Source organism: Mustela erminea, chromosome 13, assembly GCF_009829155.1.
Source record: "Mustela erminea isolate mMusErm1 chromosome 13, mMusErm1.Pri, whole genome shotgun sequence".
Lineage (NCBI taxonomy): Eukaryota > Metazoa > Chordata > Mammalia > Carnivora > Mustelidae > Mustela > Mustela erminea.
In genome coordinates, this window is record NC_045626.1 from 77,402,098 (window position 1) to 77,423,964 (window position 21,867).

At 47.0% G+C, this 21,867-nt stretch overlaps 1 protein-coding gene and 1 long non-coding RNA gene across 4 annotated transcripts in view; both read right to left on the bottom strand.

Moving 5' to 3' along the window:
• Nucleotides 1-673: 673 nt before the first annotated feature.
• Nucleotides 674-4,692, bottom strand: LOC116572312. Its single transcript, XR_004278219.1, has 2 exons — nt 4,025-4,692; nt 674-2,421 (listed from the first exon to the last, which is right to left on the bottom strand). It is a non-coding gene; the product is annotated as an uncharacterized LOC116572312 (long non-coding RNA).
• A 389-nt stretch (nt 4,693-5,081) lies between these two features.
• The window catches only part of CCDC60 (coiled-coil domain containing 60), a 167,650-nt gene continuing 150,864 nt past the window's right edge, over nt 5,082-21,867 (bottom strand). Inside the window, exons 8-14 of one of the 3 annotated variants that reach the window (XM_032310644.1) lie at nt 18,978-19,062; nt 15,917-15,988; nt 12,857-12,919; nt 12,082-12,204; nt 9,843-9,974; nt 7,867-8,056; nt 5,082-5,809 (exon numbers count right to left, since the gene is read on the bottom strand). In XM_032310644.1, coding sequence (XP_032166535.1) covers nt 5,708-5,809; nt 7,867-8,056; nt 9,843-9,974; nt 12,082-12,204; nt 12,857-12,919; nt 15,917-15,988; nt 18,978-19,062 — 767 coding nt within the window. In that variant the 3' untranslated portion in view covers nt 5,082-5,707. Of the gene's footprint in view, nt 5,810-6,095; nt 8,057-9,842; nt 9,975-12,081; nt 12,205-12,856; nt 12,920-15,916; nt 15,989-18,977; nt 19,063-21,867 lie in introns of those variants that run through there. The other 2 variants (XR_004278087.1, XM_032310642.1) reach the window with 2 other exon arrangements.

Sequence of the window (21,867 nt, forward strand, 5' to 3'; positions counted from 1 at the left end):
TCTGCTTCCCCCGCTGACCTTTCTCCACTCATGCTCTCTCTCTCTCTCTCTCATTCTCTTAAATAAATAAATAATTAAAATCTTAAAAAAAAAAAAAAAAAAAAGAAATGTCAGGACCAAGGGTGATGACAGTGCAGCAGTTTCCATGGTATGAAACTCCAGCCACTTTCCTCCTTCATATAAAGTAGGACTGTAGGAAGTGAAATCCCCACCAACATAAATGAATGCATGAGTACATTCATTTATATATTATAATTATTATTATTATATATTGTAAACAGTACACCAGGCTCACTATTTCTGTTAGAAAGAAAAAGGGATATCCACCCAAATTATGTAGCTTTGGGCAGGTTCCTCAGCTTTTCTGCACCCGAATTTCCTCTAATATTAATGTCAGAGTCATACTGGTCTCATAGAGCCGCTCTCAGGATAAACCAAGATGAACACACAGGGTGCTTGGAACAATACCTGGCACACAGTAAATATATAATAAATGTTCCATTTTTATTTGCTCATGTGTTTTTAGCTTGTATATGCACAGAGTAATCTGGAAGATACATAGGCTACTAGGCACAGCGAGATTGCCTCTCTAGATGGGAGTGGGGCCTGAGGTTTGGAGGGGAAAGAAATGTTATTTAGCAAATGTCCTTTTGCAGTGTTACAATTTTTTAAAAGATTTTATTTATTTGACAGAGAGAGACACAGCGAGAGAGGGAACATAAGCAGGGGGAGTGGGAGAAGGAGAAGCCCACTTCCCGCCAAACAGGAAACCCAATATGGGACTCGAACTCAGGACCCTGGGATCATGACCTGAGCCGAAGGCAGATGCTTAACAACCGAGCCACCCAGGTGCCCCACAGTGTTACAATTTTTTAACATGTACATACATTTCCTTTCCCCCATTTCCTAAAGAAAATGTAATATTCCCTATTATGAACGGTGCAAAAAAAAAAAATACTTTGTCAACATATTTACCATATTATTTTCACCAGCCCTCCTCCTCTCAGGTTTTGGGGAAGAAAATTCCCTTTCTTCCTTCAATTGACGCTCTAGCAAGAGTCAGCACATTATAGCCTATGGCCCAAATCTGGGTGTAGTCTGCTTTATATGGACTCCAGTATAAGAATGGCTTTTACATTTTTAAAGGGCTATATACATAAAAAGAATATGCAACAGATATTTACTCTCTGCTCCTTTACAGAGAAAGCTTCTGCAGGGTACGTGTGGTTTTAACAACTCTCATGACAGCCATGCAGGTGGCTTGGTCAGAGCAGCAGGACAGCAGATCCTGGTCATTTGGTCCAGGCTTGGCACTCAGTAGGTGCTTAATTATGATTCTGAGAAAAGATGCTCACAGCACAACTGTTTCTCCCTGTGGCTGTTCTTTGAGCGTGGGAGCTGGGAGGTGATGTGGTCCTTCCTCCGAGTCCCCAGTCTTTCTTAGCTGTGAAATATCTTCCCTGTTTGAGTGAGTACCCCTTGTCTAAGCAGAGTTGGTCTTGTTGGGGCTGTTAGAGCTTGACTGAAGTAGGAGGTTCTGCCTTGCGGATGAGCATGAAGGGAGCGCAATACTAATGTGGACCATTAGATGGAGCTACAACTCCGAGAACCAGGCTCAGAAAGTGGCTGTCGGGAAGATCCAGTGTCTTGTGATTTTAGCATCTCCCTGCCCAAGATGGACCCGTTCTGGACTTGGCTCTGCCACTTACCAGCTGTGTGACTGTTGGCAAATGACCTTTAGTTCTGGCATCCTTACTGTCCTTGTAAAATATGGATTATCCCACCTAACAGGGATGTTGTGAGCATCAAATACGCTGTTGATGGGAATATCACCTTATTTGCAAACTGTGCAAATGTAAGTAAATACAATGCCAGGGAGCCCTGGCGTTAGGGCTGTTCCTTGGGTATGATTTCAAAAGCAAGATAACTTTCATGACCTCCTTGTCTCTTGTCAGAGAGGGCAGCGGTGGAGGGCGAGAGGGAAACGGCGGGAGGGAATTAGTCAGCTGGATGTGAGTTCAGGACACTCTTGGGAAGCTCAGTTTCATTGTCTGTAAAGCAGGGGAGCCTGGCGTTGCAGGATCATGAAGATGAAATGAGATAAACCGTGTCAAGCACTTTCCAGAGTGTCTGGAACAAAGCAGTCCCTCAGTCAGGGCTGGGCTGTGACTGGGCTGCTTGAGGCTTTTGTCATTCTGTCCTGCAGGCGGCTCTCCTTGCCTCCCCTCCCACTTCCTACCTTAACCATCATGGCCCACGTGATGTTGATGTCCTCTTTCCACCTCGGTCCTCCCGCCTGAATTTCAGATCCTTCTAATCGACTGTCCCACTCAATATGCTCAAAACGGAACATTCAGAACCTTCTTTTCTCCCTTTCTTCGTGTTACATCGAAGGCACCGTACTCCACACAGAGGTCCAAGCTGCAAAACCGAACATGGTTCCTGATAACTCTGCCTTCTGCCCACTTGTAACCCACCACGCCAAGTTCTGTTGATTCTTTCTGAGAGACTTTCGGTCCCCACTGCTGCTGCTCTCCCCACAGTCACAGCGACAGCCTGACCTGAGCTCCCTGCCTCCTGCCTTGCACTTACACAGTAGCCTTTTCTTTTTTTCTGGAACACAAGCCCGATTATGCTCCTGCTCAGAATCCTTCCATGGCTCCCTGTTGCTAGTAACATGGCCTAGAAAGCGTTTCCAGACTTGTCTCTACTGTCTTCTCCATTTCCCTGTCCTGCCAACAACCTGATCTGACAGTTTAGCCAGACCTTGTTATTGTATTTCCTCCAACAACATCAAGTTTCTTTTTGCCTCTAGGCCATCGCACATGGAACATTCTTCCCTCCCTCCTTGTCTGGCTTACCTTTCCCTCCCTGGCTCTAGCTCATTTACAGCTATCATCACCCTCTCTGGCAAGTGTTTCCTGACATCTCAAGTAGGAGGAGCCCCACCCCCTCCGGCCACCCCCAGCCCTGTGTCCCCTGAGATGATCTTGTACTTGCTTTAATTTGGCATCGTTGCACTGATTCTCTAGTGTAATTAAATGTCACCTGACGTTTGAGAGATGTATGAGATACATCAATTTTGCGGAGTCCCATCCCCTATCTAGTGGGAAGCCAAATGTTCATTCAATATTTCTACAGGGGCGCCTGCATGGCTCAGTTGGTTAAACATCTGCCTTCAGCCCTGGTCATGATCCCAGGGTCTTGGGATGGAACCCCATGTCGCTGGGCTTTCTGCTCAGCAGGCAGCCTGCTTTTCCCTCTCCTTCTGCCTGCCACTCCCCCGCTTGTGCTCTCTGTCAAATAAATAAAATCGTAAAGCAAAGTTTTCTATAGATTTAGAGAACTTAGGGAATAGTAGGCTGTCTTGGGGTTCTTGCTCCTACTGAACTCTTTATTGTGTTCCATTTGGGGTCTCTCAAGCCCTTTCTTTTTCTTTTTTTTTTTAATTTTTTAAAAAAGATTTTATTTATTTATTTGACAGAGAGAGATCACAAGCAGACCGAGAGGCAGGCAGAGAGAGAGAGAGGGAAGCAGGCTCCCCGCTGAGCAGAGAGCCCAATTCAGGACTTGATCCCAGGACCCTGAGATCATGACTTGAGCCGAAGGCAGCAGCTTAACCCACTGAGTCACCCAGGCGCCCCTCTCAAGCCCTTTCTTTGCCCCTAGGCAGACCCGGATAGGGAACACAGCTTCTTTTCCTTTTTCTTCAAAACACCATTCACAAGGAAACTCGAGTATGTGTCAGAAATTACTGAAGACCCAGGGTGAGGTAGTGGAGGGCATTGGTTTGGCCTGTAGCTCTTGGAGATCCCCTAGCCAGACCCACCTCGGAACTTTCCCCTGGTTGGTTTTCCCCCAAGATTCCTTTTCACTCTGTTACTCAGCCCCCTTTCCTCCTTCCTCTTTTTTCCTCCTTGGCCCTCCTTCTTTCTTCTCACCTCCCCCTCACCTAAATTCCTATTTAACACAGCAAGATGTGGGGTCTCTTAACTTTGCAGACTTCTCATAGGCAGTATCTCACCTTTCCACCTCAGTGGCCTGTCCAGAGGAGAGGATGTCCGTGTGAAGAGATGTGTGATACTGTGCAATCCCTCTTCCTACCCCATTGCGTTTTGTGGACTTATCTGTCTCCATGTAACCTCCAAGAGAGCAGGGACTTCGTCTGCTTTAGTCATGGCTGTATCTTCAGAACCTAGAACTTGGTTGATGCATAGTGAGCTCTCTAAACATTCACTGAATGAATGAGTAAATGACTTGACTAGGTGAATGGAAGGAGCTGAAAGGAGCGCCCATTCGGCCTTCCTCCCTCCCTTCTAGATTATCTTGCAGAGATGCAGAAGGCCAGCCTATATGAGTGCTCTGAAAATCTGGGAATAGGAGCAAATCAAACCCAGTTGTTTAATCATTAATTCATCTGGGCCATCCGTGAGTTAAAATGACTTCCTGTTCCGTAACTTAAATGAGCATGTAGGTAAGCATAAGACTAAAACGAGGAAAGAGGTAAAATGGCACTGAGTCCACATACATTTTGAGATGACAGGAAGTTAAGTTTCCTTGTGCAACCAAGACCACCAGAAAATATATGAGAACTGTTCAGGCTGAAGTTTTCTTGCACACCATTTGCCATTTTGGAGAATGACCCATCCACCCACCCATCCATCCACCCATCCATCCATCCATCCATGCATCCATCCACCCACCCATCCATCCACCCATCCATCCATCCACCCACCCATCCATCCATCCATCCATCCATCCACCCACCCATCCATCCACCCATCCATCTATCCACCCACCCACCCATCCATCCACCCATCCATCCATCCATCCATCCACCCACCCATCCATCCAACCACCCACCCATCCATCCATCCATCCATCCATCCACCCATCCATCCATCCACCCACCCATCCATCCACCCACCCATCCATCCATCCATCCATCCATCCACCCACCCATCCATCCACCCATCCATCTATCCACCCACCCACCCATCCATCCACCCATCCATCCATCCATCCATCCACCCACCCATCCATCCAACCACCCACCCATCCATCCATCCATCCATCCATCCTTCCATCCACCATCCATCCTTCCATCCACTCATCCATTCATTTACCCACCTACCCAGCTATCCATCCGTGGCTTGTATATAATGTTTAGAAATATGCTGTAGCTCCGGTGGTGTAAAATGGGGACAGTGTCATCATTCCCTATTCAATTAACCAAGATACTGTGAGATTGAATGATAGTAGCAGGCAATATAACTTCACCCAGCACTGGGCCTATTGCATAACCAAAGCTTAATAAATAGTAATCGTGGTTACTATTAAGATCTGAATACCATGCCCAAATTCCACAGTTCCAACTTTTTCCCAGCCAGACATCAAACACTCAGCTCCATTTTATTAACCAAGATTTGAGGAAGAGGAGTAAGGTGGAGGCATCTGGAGAGGGAATGGGTAGAGTCAGTCTGGACCAATGAGGAACAGAGACTGGGAGTTCAAGGCTGGGGTGTAAGGTTGAGGGGAGTTTCCATCTGGGAGTATCTTCTTCTAGAATGTTGCCAGAAGTCAGACCCTCCTATATTCTTGTGGGTGTGTGTGACAGTAGGCAGGAAGCAGGAACACAGGTAGGAAGCAGGAATAGAGTGTAGTCTAGCCCTCCTCCGCTGGGACAACTGGTTGACCCAGGTACAGGCTATGCCCGTAGACTTTGGAATCGGATGGGGATATTGATGCGGGTCTGCAGCCAGGTGATATAATCCTCTTGAGACATATGGATGATGTGTTCACGTACAAACTGCAGGGCAAATACAGTAGCGACTTCAGATGTGGTCTGAAAGCTAGACTCGCTTTCCTGCCCCACCTCCAAGATCTTGCAAAATGTGTGACTGAGGCTGGTGGCTGCAGGAGTCCTCTGACCATCCAGGCATGCGTAATGCCTTGGATCATTGTGATGGGGGTTGTTCTCTCAAGAAAAGAATCCCCTTCCAGCTTCCTGGTTCAGCAGACTAATTGTAAGCCCCTTTTTTTACTGCTGACCCAGAGAAATTGGGGGGGGGGCAGAAAAACCCCAGCTCTCTGCATTTTTCTTTCTGTCCTAATCCTTAATATCTTTAAAAGTCAGTTGTCCTTAAACAGTTTTGTTTGTTTGTTTGTTTGTAGACCTCTTTGAGAATTGATGGTTACTAAGAGCTCACTTCCAAAAAAGGCTTTTAGGACACAAAATGTGGTTTCATACAAGTTCTAGATTAAAAGACTCCCATGTCCTGGGTATCGGACATTCCGTGATGTTCTCACTGGGAGAAGAGCATGCTGAGTTTTACTAGCCAGGGTGGCGAACTCACCTCTGAGCCTGCATACACCCACCCCAAGTTCTGTTTCAGCTCAAAAAAGTCACCTTAGTTAAGGTTCCCAGTTGCCCTAGTTAAGATAGGTTCCCTCTATGTTTACCTTAAATCAGTGCTCTTTAAACTTTATTGTGCATACAAATCACCTGGGACCTCATTTAAATGTAGCTTCTGAGTCAGTAGATAATGGTTTGAAGCCTGAGATTCCACGTTTCTAACACGTAACCCAGTTGGAGATTGCCTCTTCTACAACCCCATAATTGGCAGGTGGATGGTGGACCCCATAACTGGCAAGTGGGGAGTGGAGAGTTGCCCTTGAGTGAGTTTTGGACTGGCTTCCCAGTCTTTCCTTAAGGAGCCTCACAGGATGTGGGGGGTGCAGTCTGGACCTATGAATTTGTCCACAGGGTCACCCCCTTCCCCCACTCCTGACCTTACACCACATATACACTCCCAGGTCAGCCTGTGAGAGGGCCAACTCAGCAGGAAAACACCCAGAGGACTGAGAACTCCACCGTTTGAGTCCCGTTTTTATCTTGAGACATTGAAAGCCCTATTAAAATGTACATAGACCATCTGGGGCACCTCGGTGGCTTAATCAGTTAAGCTTCTGACTCTTGATCTCAGCTTGGGTCTCAATCTCATGCTCATAAGTTCAAGCCCTGTGTTGGGCATCACGCTGGGCATGGAGCCCACTTAAAAAAAAATGTACTTAGGCCATCTGATGAAATTAAGGAAGCGACTCTCAGACTCTCCGTCATCTGCTGATACCCTAAGAATGTCTAGGGTGGGTGGTGATGATAAGTTACCATTAAAAACCATTCAGAGGCTTTCCTGCAGCCTCGAGAGAAGGATCTAAATCCTTAACCTGACTTTCCAAAAGTCTGCACAGACTGACCTCTCCAGTCCCCTGGCAACCTCGCCCCTCCTTGCTTGCTTCCTTCTCAACCCATTGACTGCCAATGAGTCCTTCCCACAAGTCAAGTTCTGTTTCAGCTCAAAAAAGTCACCTTAGTTAAGGTTCCCAGTCGCCCTAGTTAAGATGTTTACCTTAAATCAGTGCTCCTTAAACTGTATTGTGCATACAAATCACCTGGGATCTCATTTAAATGTAGATTCTGAGTCGGTAGATAATGGTTTGAAGCCCGAGATTCCACGTTTCTAACAAGCACCCAGGTGAGGTCTATGCTTGCTGGCCCATGGGCCATATTTAGAGCGCTCCTTATTATGATTGTTAAGTTATTTTATTCACTTGCGCATTTATGTCTCTCTAAAGCCTCCAGGTTTCCCCTGGGGGCACCGTTTACCTGAATATAATTTCCCCTGGAGTTGAACCACCAAGGTCATATGGTAATCCCTCGCCTGTTAGATGATGAGCTCCGTGAAGGCAGAGACCTTATGTCTTTTCAATTGGGTCTGCAGTGCTTAACCAGTGCCTGGACATTGAGAGATGCCCGAATAAGGGCACCGGAGGCATAGCAAGGAGCGGACAGAACACAGTGATTACCTCGATAGCCACAGCAATGTCCGGAGAGCACAGCTCCCAGATTCTCAGGTCCTGCAGCACCTTCAGGAGGACATGGGGCCGGATCCTGAGGTCCAGGTTTTCCCCAAATTTCTGCAGTTTCGCCAGGATCTTTTTGGCGGGGCGGAAATTCTTCAGATCCTCAGGGAGTTTGGACAGCAGGTCAAAGTACCTTCAAATCCAGATCCCAAGGAGAGAGGGCCAGTTAGGAAGCTGCTTGGGGGGAGGAGGGGAATCTGTGTATCTCAGGTCTTCTGTCCCCACTCTCTTTTTCTACCTCTCCTGGGATGTCCCCAGGGCAGTGCTGTCCTTCTCTGGGAGGACTGTCTCCACTCCTGAAGTAAAGGGCCTACACAGCTCAGGCAAGTCTTTTGTTTTTTCGGGGGTAGTAAAAGCTGGAGCATGATTTGCATCTCATTAAAAAAACAAATTAAGGACACGCTTTAAAGCATTTATGGTTTTTCTAATCAAGCAGACAGTGTGAAAAACCACAAGAAAGGAAGGGGCACTGAGATTCTGAAGCTTCTCTTTTGAGAGTTATCAGGCCAGGGAGGTCGCAGATATATCTGTGGGACCCCTGCCATGATGCAGGGGGCTCTCACGCCCAAGACGGATGAGGAGGGGGACAAGGAAGGGGAAATCGTGTGTGTATTTTCTACATCCCTGTTAGTGAGTAAGCCTGGCCCACAGCTTTGTGCGTTTCGGTGGGTTTTGAGAACCTTCCTGAATGCTGAGGTAGGGTCTGAGGGTCGTTTGGTAACCCATTCTTTTTTATTATTATTATTTTAAATATTTTATTTATTTATTTGACAGAGAGACAGAGGTCACAAGTAAGCAGAGAGGCAGGCAGAGAGAGAGAGTGGAAGGGAAGCAGGCCCCCTGCTGAGCAGAGAGCCTGATGTGGGGCTCGATCCCAGGACCCTGAGATCATGACCTGAGCTGAAGGAGGCCTTAACCCACTGAGCCACCCAGATGCCCCTGGTAACCCATTCTTGAGATGATAGGAATAAGGTAGATTCCAACCTGGAGGCGGTTCAGGTATGACCAGGGTTTAAGCCAGAGGATGGCTCCTCTTTAAAAAAGAAAAAAGGATTCTTCCCCACCCCCACCCTGATAGAGCTGAATCAATTATAGAGGGATTTGAAGAAGAAATTGATTGTCTAACTTTGGGTGATGTGCACTGCTTTGTATTTTATATTTTGCGGTATATAGTATTCTTGTCTTCTTGAAAACTCCCATTCCACATTATTAAAATCACAGAAAGGATTCGGGGTGCATTTCTAGATGTTCTCATCTTATTCGCAGATCCTCATTCCCCCACCCTGCCATGATGGGGCTCGTGGCACACTCCAAATCTGTACTGCAGATTAGCGTAGAGATTGGGGTCAGACAGGAGATTAAACCTTGAGGTGTCCTTGTTTATGGAGTGGGGATTCATATGTAACTTTCAGGAGTTTTGTGGGAAATAAAATAGATAATTTAGGAAAATTTCCTGGGTCATGTCTGCCACCCTATAATCACTCAATTCACAGTGCTTTTTGTTGTAATTCTATTATCACTTCCATGCTGAGGCACAGTGCTCCTAGGATATGCCTGTCTGGTTTTATATCCTTCAGGGGTCAGGCTATTTGGGGAGTATAGGGATTGCCTCCTAGACCTCACAATTTGTAGAAATTTTTAGGTGGTTGCCTCATCTGCCTCTTGCAAGGGGTTGGCATATTAGTTTTCATTTGCAAGTCTGAATCAAACAGAAGATAAGTATGGAGCCCACAGTTGTTGGATTATCTGTGGCTTAGGAACTGAGGGGTTCTTGCATGACTGCCTGTTTGGGGGGCTCTGTTCGTGGCCAAGAACGGTCTCGAAGGATAATGGGATCAATTCTGTAATTCTGTAATAACAGTCCCCTTCCCCCTCCCCCCGCCTCAAGGACCCTCTTATCTGGGTCTCAGGATCTTTACCAATGGTCTGCAATTTCTTCTGCATCTCCTTTTACCATGGAGACTTGATGCCTCATTTTTGCTATATCCTTTTTAAAATTTGAGACAATGACGAAAGAATGGAACTTCTGGAGACCTCTCTCTTCTTGGCGCCTGTATCAGAGGTTGTATGAAAAAGAAGAAGATCAGACCCATTCCTTCATTGTCCATCCTAGCTGTTCTTTTGAGGTCTGACTTAAACACCATTTTCTTCATGAAATACTCAGCCCTCTCAGATGCTTTTCAATTTACAACGTGGCTTAGGCCACAAGAGACACGACTCTCTCCAGGGTCCTGAAATGGTCCTTTCGTGCTAAATCCAGTCACCACTTCTTTTTCTTTTTCTTTTTTTTAAAAAATCAACCTTCATTCTCTCCCTACTACTTTTTGATTGCACTGACACACTTTCTAACTGTAAAATGGAGAGTAATAATGGTTCCGGTTCTTGGAGGTGAGGATTAAATGATACAATGTGGGTGAAGTGCCAAGCTTAGGGCCAGATGCAAGTAGGTGTTTGACTCAAGTTGGTTCCTCTCTTCTTCACTCCCCTTTATCATTCTGGGCATATGTTCTAGCTCTCTAAGGAGCTTTTCCAGTATAAACATAACTGTGCCACTCACCTGTGTACAACTTTCAGTGACTTTCCATTTTACTTGCAATAAAGTTTCCTGAGTAACTTGCCTTCCAAGGCTCTGGATTATTCAGCCTCTACAGCATTTTCCAGCTTGGCATTTTATACTTTGGCTAGTGAACAAAGTTCTGAGGTAAAGTTCAACCTCCATAGCTGGACTAGTAGGATCTTTTATGATCTGGTCTCTATCTTTTTCTCTGATTACCATGAAAGCAACCCAAGCCCCAGCCACACACATCTACTGGCCGTTCCTGGTGCCCTGTGCCCCTTTTGGCCTCCGAGACTTTGCTGTTGCTTTCCTCTGGAACTCCCAACCCTCCTTCCCTCTTCCTATGTGACTCTCTGGGCTCAAATTCCACCTTTATTACCTTTGACAAGAGACATTTCTGTGCCCACTTTTCTCATCTATAAGGTGGGTCTAATAACAGCACCTACTTCCTAGGATTTTTGTGAGGGCTAAATGATAAATACAAAACTCTTACACCCTTTGGCTGGTATGTAGTATGTACCCTGGAAATCTCATCAATTTTTATTAAACTGAAAATGTTTCCTCCAGGAAGACTTCTGATTGCTGTCTCATGCTAGGCAAGATATCCTTTTCACGTGATCCCTTAGTCCCAGTCTCACTCCCATTTTGGCCCTCATCAACCTGTGTGGTAATGGTCTGTTCGTCTCCTTCATAAGCTTGGGGTCTTCCAGAAGGTGGGGGCAGGTCATCTCCCAATGAACAGTCAGAGCAGCTGACCCCTCCATTCTCAAATGGTGAGAGACCAATATATAATATAATATAATATAATATAATATAATATAATATAATATAATATAATACAGTATATAATAACATAAGCATATTATATTATAATATACTGTGTTATATAATAATATGATATATTATAACATTATATAATATGTTATATAATAATATAATATATTATATCCAATATAACTCTCACAAAAATTGTGAGAGTTACCATATAACCTTAGTTGAATGGAATGGATGAGTTTTATGGGGGTGAATGGTGACCACAGTCAAGGGGGAGCCTGGGAAGGGAGACAGTTACTGGGTGGTCAGAGTAGGAAAGTAAATCCTCCAGTAGCCCACCAGCACTCTTAAAATCAAGTTCAAGTCTCAAGTGTGGCATTCATGGCTGCGTATAATGCAGCTCTCACCCCCTCCTTCTCCTTTCTCTTCAAATTTTCCACATCCCTTCATACTTCGGTGGTTTTGTGTGTACTTCTCCTGCTGCCTTCTTACCACATCACCAGCTCCTCCTCATCTGTCAGGGCTCAGCCTAAAGTCACCTCCCTGAAGATGTCCTCCTGGATTACCCAATCTAAATTAGGTCCTCATGGTTTCTTTCTCTCACAGTACCCTGCTCTCTTTCTGTATAGCAGTGATTATAATTTGTGCCTATATATTTATCAACTATGTTGTTCGTTTCTACCCATACTTTCCAGGGGACTCTAGGCTCTCCAAAGGCAGGAAATATGTCCTTATTCCCTGCTAAGCCCCAGCACCTGACATTAGCGGGCCCATCCTGGGTACTAGATGAGTGTCCTCTGGATGCATAGATGCTTGTGTGCCCTTACTTCATAAGGATTTCCATCTTGTCTTGAAGACAGAAACCAGCCTCCTGGGCCACGCTGTAGAACTTGGCCCTCATGGAGCTGCACACGCCAGTCTTGCATTGAATGATGTCACGGTTGGTGCGGCTGTCGACACAGATACAAAGGGCTTAAGGGATGGAGCCCCAGGATCAGACCCATGAGGCTGGCCTCCCTGAGCCCCAAGGTGCTCTGCTGTGGAGACTCTCTGTACCACCCAGTTCTCTACCCTCACCTGGATCTTCCCTTCACATTCCCCTAGATGTGGGAAGGACAGATCTTCCCAACATCAGGCTAGTGGTTCAGGCTTTAATAAGTAAGCCCACAGAGAGACATCCGTTCACCTGAACCCAGCAAATGTTAAAGATAGTGCAATGAAAATGGAATTTGGAGCTGGGAGACTCAGGCTCTAACTCAGCACCACTATTTCTTGGCCTTGGGCAAGACATCTCACCTGGCCAGGTCTCAGTTTGCCCCTCCATAGAATGGGATAATGCTCCCGCTTCATAGAATTGGTTTTGGGGAATAAGTAAGATAATATGGAATGCTTCACCCCATGCCTGGGGTGAATTTATTGTCATTGTATGCATTGCCATCTTGGCTGTGACCCCCTTGCCCTGGACATCCCTTGTCTTTAAGCAGTGTGTATGACTTCAGGGAGTGTGGTCTGCACTGGGTTATTTCCACACCCCTGGGGAGACAGGCAATGTGGTTGCCACAGTGCCTTTGCCCAGCTTGTTCTGTTGCCCAACTGGCCTACCTTTTAGACTTCTTCTGGATGACTTGGGTGTGGCTTTCTCCACTTGTACTGCTGGATCTGTCACTGAAACACAAAAGGATAGTTTCAGGTTGCCTGGAGCCTGCTTTCCATAAAAAGGGTGTCTTCGGGACTCCCATGACACCTGCTAGCCTTCCGGGTTCAGGTAAGGGAGCTGGCTCTAATTAAGGGACCAGTCATAGAACTGAGTATATATATTTCCCATCTCTTGGCCCTTGCTTCTACCCATATGCCCCACCTGGAGGGCCCTTCTTGTTTCTTCTCCTCCTGTCCCAATCCAACACTGTTTCATGGTCGATAGCAAGTTCTTCCTGCTCTGACTCTTAGTCTGAGTTTGACTTTCTGTCTCTGTGTATTGTCAGAATGACATATTTTCTGGATCCCAGCTTCATTTGTACAAAATCGATCTTTGCCTCTGGAGGACAAGTTTACTTAGGCCCCTTCCATTTTCCTCTCTATACCGATTAACATGTAACCCCCCGGCCTGAGTTACAGGTTTGGTGACGGGATGGTCAAGTCCTTCTAGTCATGATGTTGATGTTCCCAACCCCAGACCACTTCTTCACTCAAGGATTCTCTTCTCTGAACTGGACTCTGAGCTGACCATTCACTTTGGTTTACTTTGAAGACAGAGCTGACTCCAGAGCCCAACCCGGGTACCACCACCTCCCAGTTTTCGGGCAAGCACCTCGGCTCTGGACTGTCACTGTCCTCATCTGTGATCAGTCAACTCTTCATGGCATTGAACCCTTTCAAGGTGTGGGCTGACTGAATCCCTTGAGTGGCCACTTCCTCCTGTGACTTTGCTGGTCCGAGTTCCTAGAAGGGGGTGAAGCTCCTTTGCCCATGTCCATCCCTCCCCTACGCCTTCTCCCAGGTCCTTTAATACCAGTGTCTTACACCTTCTATCTTGCCCTGTCTCCCTTTTTACCAAATGCTTGGAAGGCTTACTTGACTGCCTTCTCTGTCTGGTTCTAGAGAATGAGCCTGTTTTTTTGTTTTGTTTTGTTTTTATCCTTGTGATGTGCAGCTGACCCTTCCCTATTGGCCTTGTAGCACCTAGAACTTGCTTCACGAGGATCGCCACTTCCCAGACCCCTCTCTGCAGGAAAGGTCCTGACCTTTGCTGCTTTTCCTAGAGGCTCAGGGGGCTGGATCTAGAGGTCTTATCTCTGACAGGTGATGGATGGAGCCCTTATCCCATCTTGCTGGGATCCAGGGCCCCAGTAATAGTACGCAGAGGTCCTTGTGTTTGGATTCCAACCAGCTGCCCCAACCCCTGCAGATGAATTCTTTGGGGGAGTGTATTGGCTTTGACCTCCCTCCTGGAGATGGCTCTCTTCTTTTCTAGCACTGACAATGTGACTCGGGGACAAGGTGGAAAGTGAGGGAAGTAGTTGTATTAGCTGTGATAAAAGAACAAGCAGAAATAAATAACAAAGGACCCTTTGCTCCTCTCTGTCTCCCTGTTCCTTGACTCTCCTTGAGTTTCAGCCATATTGATTTCTGTTCAGTGCCTCTTAGCTTCCTCCAGTCTCAGGCCCTTTGCACAGGCTGTTCCTTTTGCTTGGAACACTATCCCCACCTATCCCCACCATAGGCTAGCTAAATCTTCTTTTTTCAGGTCTCAGCTTAAATGTCTAACTCAATCTTAGACCTCTAGTGCTCACCATGCACCCAGTCCTCCTTACTTTTCCTTCAGAACACTTTCCATAGTCACGATTATATGGCTAACTCTGTGGCATTATTTAATAAATGCATGGCTCTCCCATTAGACCAGTGATTTATTTTTATTTTATTTTTTATTAATTGTTTAAAGGTTTTTAAAAAAGATTTTATTTATTTATTTGACGGACAGAGATCACAAGTAGGCAGAGAGGCAGGCAGAGAGAGAGAGAGAGAGAGGAAGAAGCAGGCTCCCTGCTAAGCAGAGAGCCCAATGCAGGGATCTATCCCAGGACCCTGGGACCATGACCTGAGCTGAAGGCAGAGGCTTAAACCCACTGAGCCACCCATGCGCCCCTAGACCAGTGATTCTTAACCACAGGCAGGATTCAAGGCGTCCATGAATGCAGATGGAAAAGGGGTTACATTTTTATTTCAACCAACCTTTAGCAGAAATAGAAATTGCATGTATTTGCACAACACGTTGCAATTGTGGCAGATACTTCGAGAGGTCATTTACACTCAACCCTAATCTAAAATTACAGTAGTCATTAGATCTGCTGCTAAGTCTTTTTATATAATTCATTGCTAAAGGAGCCCATAGATGACTATATCCCCAATTTGATTATAATATCATAATCTATAGTGCTGCAGATTTTGTCGCAAACCTTTGTGGTTTACAGCATGCCTTTAAAAGCATTTTTTCTGCGGGGCGCCTGGATGGCTTAGTGGGTTGAAGCCTCTGCGTTCGGCTCAGGTCATGATCTCAGGGTCCTGGGATCGGGACCCACATCGGGCTCTCTGCTCGGCGGGGACCCTGCTTCCCCCACCCCACCGCCTGCTTCTCTGTCTACTTGTGATCTCTGTCTGTCAAATGAATAAATAAAATATTAAAAAAAAAGAAAAAAAACATTTTTCTGAAAGGGTCCAGAGCACAAAAGTTAGGACCAGTCCGGACGGTGAGCTCTGTGAGGGCAGACTACCTATGTCCTATTTGCTGTTGAATCCCTCCAAACCTAGCACGGTTCCTGGCACGGGGTGGGGTGGGAAGACTGATGAGAACAGTCAAGATGAATAAATGAAATGGGGCTGGAGCTCCTCTCCCTCATTCACAGCCACCCCAAGTGAAGAGGGAAAACGTAGTCCTGTACAGGATGCCACGCCCTCCCTGGTTCATGTCTCACCACGACTGGAAGATTTTAACCTTATACTGTTTGACTGGGGGAAGAGCCACCTGGACACTCACCCCCCAGCCCCAGAAATTAAGGGGCTTATTTCCAGTGAAGAAGGAGAAAGTCCCCCATCCCTGCCCTCCTTCTGACGGGCTGGTGAGGGGCACCGCTGCAACGGTCCCTGGGATCGGGGGGTGCCTCCTACCTTGACTTGCGGGTGGTCTGCATGTCCTTATAGGCCAAATCGCTCTTGTTTTGTCTGAGCATAGACAAGATACTGCAAAGCAAGACAAGTCTCTTAGTAACACACAGAACATACGGGGCCCCTGAGGCAGGAAGTGTCTGTGGGAGGATGGAGAATTCTCTTTCTAGAGCAGGGATCCTTGGACTTTGCTGGGCATGGGATCACCTGGAGAGATCAGTCCTAATACATGCTCCCAGGGGGGATGCATCAGGCCTGGAGTGAGGTCCCACAAGCTGCATGTAGAACTACACACGCATGTGCACGCACGCGCGCGCGCACACACACACGCACGCTTCTGATACAGGTGTGCAGAGAGCCCATTTTGAAACCTTAGAATTTCTCAGCATCCTGAGAAATGGTGCCCACTTGAAGCACTTGTTAAAAAATACAGTTTCCTCTGCAGATTCCAATTCAGTGGGTCTGGAACGAAGACTACACATTCGTATTTTTAACAAGCGTCCTAGCTAATTCTGACCCTCAGAGACATTTAGAAAATACTGGTAGAAGATTTTAAGAAAAGGTCATCCTCCTAGGTGGTGCTACGGTCCAAATGTTTGCATCCCTCCCAAGAATATTATGGCTCTTGAGGAGGATGTTGAAATCCGAACCCCCAAGGTGAGGGTGTTAGAAGGTAGGGGCCTTTGGGAGGTGATCAGCTCCTGAGGTCAGAACCCTCATGATTGAGATTAGTGCCTTTATAAAAGAAACTCTAGGGAGCTCCCTTCCCCCATGTAAGTTACAACAAGAAAACAATCTATGGGGATGGCCCTCAGCAGACTCCGAATCTGCTGGCACCTTGATTTTGGGCTTCCTTGCCTCCAGAACGGTGAGAAATAAATTTCTGTTGTTTGTAAACCATCCATCCAGTCCTGGGTATTTTTGTTAACAGCAGCCCAAAGAGACTAAGACGACCAGAGGGCAGTCTGGCTTTGAGGCTGGGACTGGTCCAGTTGCCTGTTAGGGGTTCTGGAAAACCCCGGATTCCTAGGTCAGCCCCTAGGGGAGGAGATCTGGGGCCTACATCGGAAAAGGAATCCAGATTATAATGTGAGGAGGCCAAAAGAAAATGTGCAACTTTTCCTCACGGTCTCTCGGCAGCTTTACGGAGAAGCCTCCAATATCTGCTGCCTCGGGGAGAGATTAGGGAGATTTTGATCCTGGAGGAATTGAGGAGGATGGGAAATTTCAACCAGTTCTTGGTCTGTCTCCATGGTTATTGGATCACCGAAGTGAACACAGAGGCCACGCCACGAGTTTTCTGTTTTTGTGTGGTTTTGTCTTTGGAGGATCCTTCTGCAAAACACTCATTGCCCTTCTCCATCCCTATGGTGAGTTGTTGGCAACGGGTGGTTGTTAACAAGTCTGCGTCGGCAACATACTGGGAAGATTCTGCGTGAGGCCGTGTGTGAGATAAAGGGACCACGGCCGCCGCCATCATGGATCGAGTGCTTGTAATGTGGTAGGCCCGTGCTCATATGTTAAATGCATCATTTCACCTAAATTCTTAAAACGACTCATTGGCATAGACATCGTTTTCACAACCATCATAATGCTTTACAAAGAGAATATTATGGCTCTTGAGCCTCCTTTTACAGAACTGGAATCAGGCTCAGAGAGGTGAAGCCACTTGCTCAACATCACACAGCAGTTCAGTGATGAGGACGGAGATCCATCCAGCCTAGCCTACGTGGTTCCAAGGCCAGTGCTTTGAAGTCACAAAATCTCATCTTATAGATGAGGAAAGGTTTTAGAGGAAGGCTAAGTGGACCTGTTCTAGCTTTCAGATGCGTGTCAGTCCGACTCCAACGCAGGTGTTCGTGCCGTGGGTTCTTACAAAGGTGGGAGACTCATGGAGCTACGCTGGTGAATCAGGAACAGCAGCCAGGGCTCGGAGGGCCAACACGGTCTCAGGATGCCTCCACAGGCCACCCTCCGAGCCCCCCATGCAAGTCGAGGCAGCAGCAGCAGAAATTCGTCATCAGTAAGCAGCGGTGGGTGTGATTCATGAGCAAGGGCTCGGTGAACTGTAATTACGGTAATAACAATAACCCATAAGTCATAACCGGCCTCCCCGTAGGCTGGAAGCGATGAAGAAGCTCTTCTAGAGCATCATTTATTTTCAGGAAGTAATTAGCTGACTCAGAGGGTATGTACTTGGGAAGGAAACTCCAGATCCAGCTGGCATGGTCTCTGAGGCTGTTCGAAGCCAGAAATCCCGTGGATAAGCCTTCCTACCGGAAGGAGGACCCTTCAGGTTCAAGTCTGATGCCATGAGCCAATCACCTAGGTCACCCGCTTGACACTTCTGAGGATCTTTGTTGTTCTTAGGAAAGACACCAGAATCCTGGATGTGGTCTTCAAGGTCCCTGGACAGACTCATGCCTCTTTCTACCCCTTTCTGGCCGCATTTAGTTTCCTTGAAGGTGCCATGGTGTCTTCTGAGTGCATTTGCCCATGTGCTACCTGAAATGTTCACCTGCCCCATGTTGGCTGTGAGTCACAGTCTCTTCCTTGGAGAAAACTTCTCTGATCCCCATTCCCGTCCCTGTCCCAGACTAGATGAGGTTCTCCTATTATTCATTCTTTTAGGTCTGAGCTTTCCTTTTATAAGGCTTCCTGCAATAATTAGTACCTCGTCCAGACATACTCATAACCATTCAGTAAATGAGTGGACAAAGGCTCTTACAATTCCTGGGAAGCAGTGCAGCGTGGTGGTTAAGAGGATATTTTTTGGAATTAGAAGGATCTGCATTCAAGTTGTGCCCTTACCATTCATTAGTGGGTGACCTTGGACAAGTTGCTTAGCCTCTCTGAGCCCCATTTTCTCATTTGTAAGATAAAGATAATAGTATCTTCCTCAGAGGGTTGTTGTAAGAACCCAGGGAGGTGAGACACATGGACAAAGTATATGACTCAGTGCCTGTCACAAAGAAAAATGTTCAGGAACGTGGAACTTCTATGGCTAATGTTATCACTGCTATTCTGACATCCTTTATTTGCCCCGTGGGTCAAGAGAACGTACCTGGGTGCTTTTCTTTGCATCCCATTTTCCAACATGATTGTCCTTCGGGCATCTTCCCGAACCATTTCCAGCAGCTTCTGCAAATCTGATGGGAACATGAGAGGTCATTGTCCAGAAGGCAGGCGGGGCTGGTATCTCTCAGCTCCTGCGTGTGGTGAGCTGGAGAGGGATAGATCAAGGTGTAGACAGCCAATACTGGTTGGCATGTTGTAGGGCAGATATCACCTCCCTGCTTAAAACCAGCGACTTGTCATTTTCCCTTTGGATAACACCTGCCTTCCTCCCTGTGGCCTCTGAGGTTTTGCAGGATCTGGCTGCTTGTTTTCTCTCCTGCCTCCCCTCCCACTCCTCTCCCTGACCTCCCTAGTGTGGCCAGAGAGAACAGTTTCCAATTCTGGGAAGAAATCATCTTGCTTGGGAAACCCTTCCTGATCCCATGCTCCTGAAGTTCCAACCTGGTGATCCACAGGCTGAATCTTACTTACTCGTGTTTCGTTTGATTAGACATAGAGGCTAATCTTTTAAAACTGGAAGGTTTCCTGTAAAAATCCAGACCTTCTGCTTTTCCGGAAAAGACTTCGAGATGGGGTTCATTCTTGCTGCGTGCGGAAGGGTGGACTTCAGGCCGGTGCGCATGCTCCGGCCGCTCCCCCCACCTCCCCCGCCCCCGCAGTGCTCTTGCCCTCCTCCTTGCGCTAGGTGACTTCTCCTTGCATACTTAACATTGCTGTTTTTTACCTAGTGCAGAAATACATCTTTGTGCCTGTTACCGGTTGAAGCGTGTCTTCCAAAAGACACGTGGGTGTCCTAATCTCCCAGTATTTCAGAATGTGAAGTATTCACATTCTTGTTTGGAAATGGAGACATCGTGGATGTGGTTAAAATGAAGTCATACTGCCATGGAGTGGGGCCTTGATCCTATATGACTGATGTCCTTATAACAAGAGGGGACAGACACTCAGGGAGAGGATGACCCGTGATGACAGAGGCAGATGGACTGACGGTGCAGCTAGAGCCAAGTGCCGAGGGTCGCCAGTTACTACCAGGAGCTAGGAGAGGCAGGGGAGGGCACCCCCATCTGGGTTCCAGAGGAATCACAGCCCTGCCACGCCTTGATTTTGGATTCCAGCCTCTAGAACTGCCTGAGACAATAAAGTCCTGTTGTTTTCAGCCTCTCAGTTCATGGGACTGCATTATGGCAGCCCCAGGAAGCTAATACACTGGTTTGAAAGTTGGAAAATGAAATATACTTAGAGTAAGCTGTATGCTTTCCCAAAAGTGGGATGGTGGAAGTCCTACACGTTTTATGTGGATACACGTTTGCAAGTACTTGGCACTGTGCTTGTCATGGAGGGGTCCCAGTCAACACTTGCTGACTGCAGAAGTGAATGCTAAAGAGAAGAGAAAAGGAAGGAAGGATATGGGAAAACTTGAGCTGGATTTGGGGTATCAGGAAAGAAGGACAGTGGCAGTGGGGATACTTTGCACCCTTCAGTAGGTGCCCATCATCAACGCAAGTGCAGGTCTCAAAAGCCATGCCTGTGGGAGCGAAGCCCAGTGCTTCCCACCACCATTTGTATCCAGCCTTGTTTACGAATGTGGTCACTGGGTGCTAGGGCAAGGGTGCTGCCCCTTAATGATCCTGGAGCCCTCTAGGCTATGGTGAACACCAGCATTCAGCCATTTTCCACTCCACCTTCCTCATTCCCAAGTGTTGTATCCTCCTAGTCATTTGTGGGCATGATTCCAGTTGACCTGAATCCGGTCTTCAGCATTGTCTCGTCACACCCACCTCCCCTATGTAGCACATCCCAGAATTCTTGGGGAGTGTCTAGAAGCCTATTAGTAAGGGAGCTGTGGCTGGTTCCTCCACTTTCTTCCTATCTCCTGGGAACCGAGGCGCAACATCCGACTGCTTCCGCATTTCTTCCTCCACCCATACTCAAGCCAGCCTTGAGTGGATACCAGCAGATGGCCTTGGTGACCTGGCACATTGGGCAGCTCTCGTAGAGAATCACGAGGAAGCTTCCACATTCACTTAATGCACTAAAGGTTTTTCTTCCTGTTTGTCAACAGTACCTCTGGGCAGGTTGGTGCCCAGCAGTATCAAGCTCCCTCCATCATGTAGCTCATGAACTGAAATTAATCCTGGGGACTCCGGAGGTCTACATCTACCCCTCAAGGCTACCTGGGAGCAGACACTTGCTTGCCGGGGGTGCAGATGTCACAAAATATGTTTCCCTGAGGAATAGGGCCCTATAATGAGACCCACACTCAGAGAAACCTGCTTGGTCCTCAGTTCCCAGAGCTGTGGGGATGACATTATCCATTGTTTACGTACAATGGCACCTTCTGTTTTCAAATTTCAAAAAAACTCTGACATCCTTCCTCCCTCTCTCATCCATAGCCAGTCCATAAACCTCCCTCTTGAGTGACTAATCTTGTTTCTTCCTCTTTGGGGAAAAACAGAGAAGGTCTTTTTGTTGTATAGGGTTGGGTTCCGGGGGAACGTTCGCTGCCGTAGGAGCCATCTTTCCGAGCTTCTATTCAAATGTGTTTCTCCTCTAACAGTTCCAGGACTGGGAGCTTCAAGACTGGCAGGAGGAACAGCCTGGGCTTTGGTGTCTTTTGACTCCCCTGGCCATTGATTTGGGGAGGGGATTAGTCCATGGAGAGGCCACAACCCGCTGTCCCCAGTGATTTGCCTCCACAAAGACTTCATTATGCAGCCAGCCTGGAAATTAGACCTTGGTTAAATGGTGTGTCTCTCAGAATAGGATTCATGAATTCAGAATAAAATTTGAGGAGGTTTCAGAAGGCAGTGGAAGTCTGGGAAATTAATCTACTTTTGTCAAGGCTATGACAAATGGGAGGGAGGTTAAGGCATAAA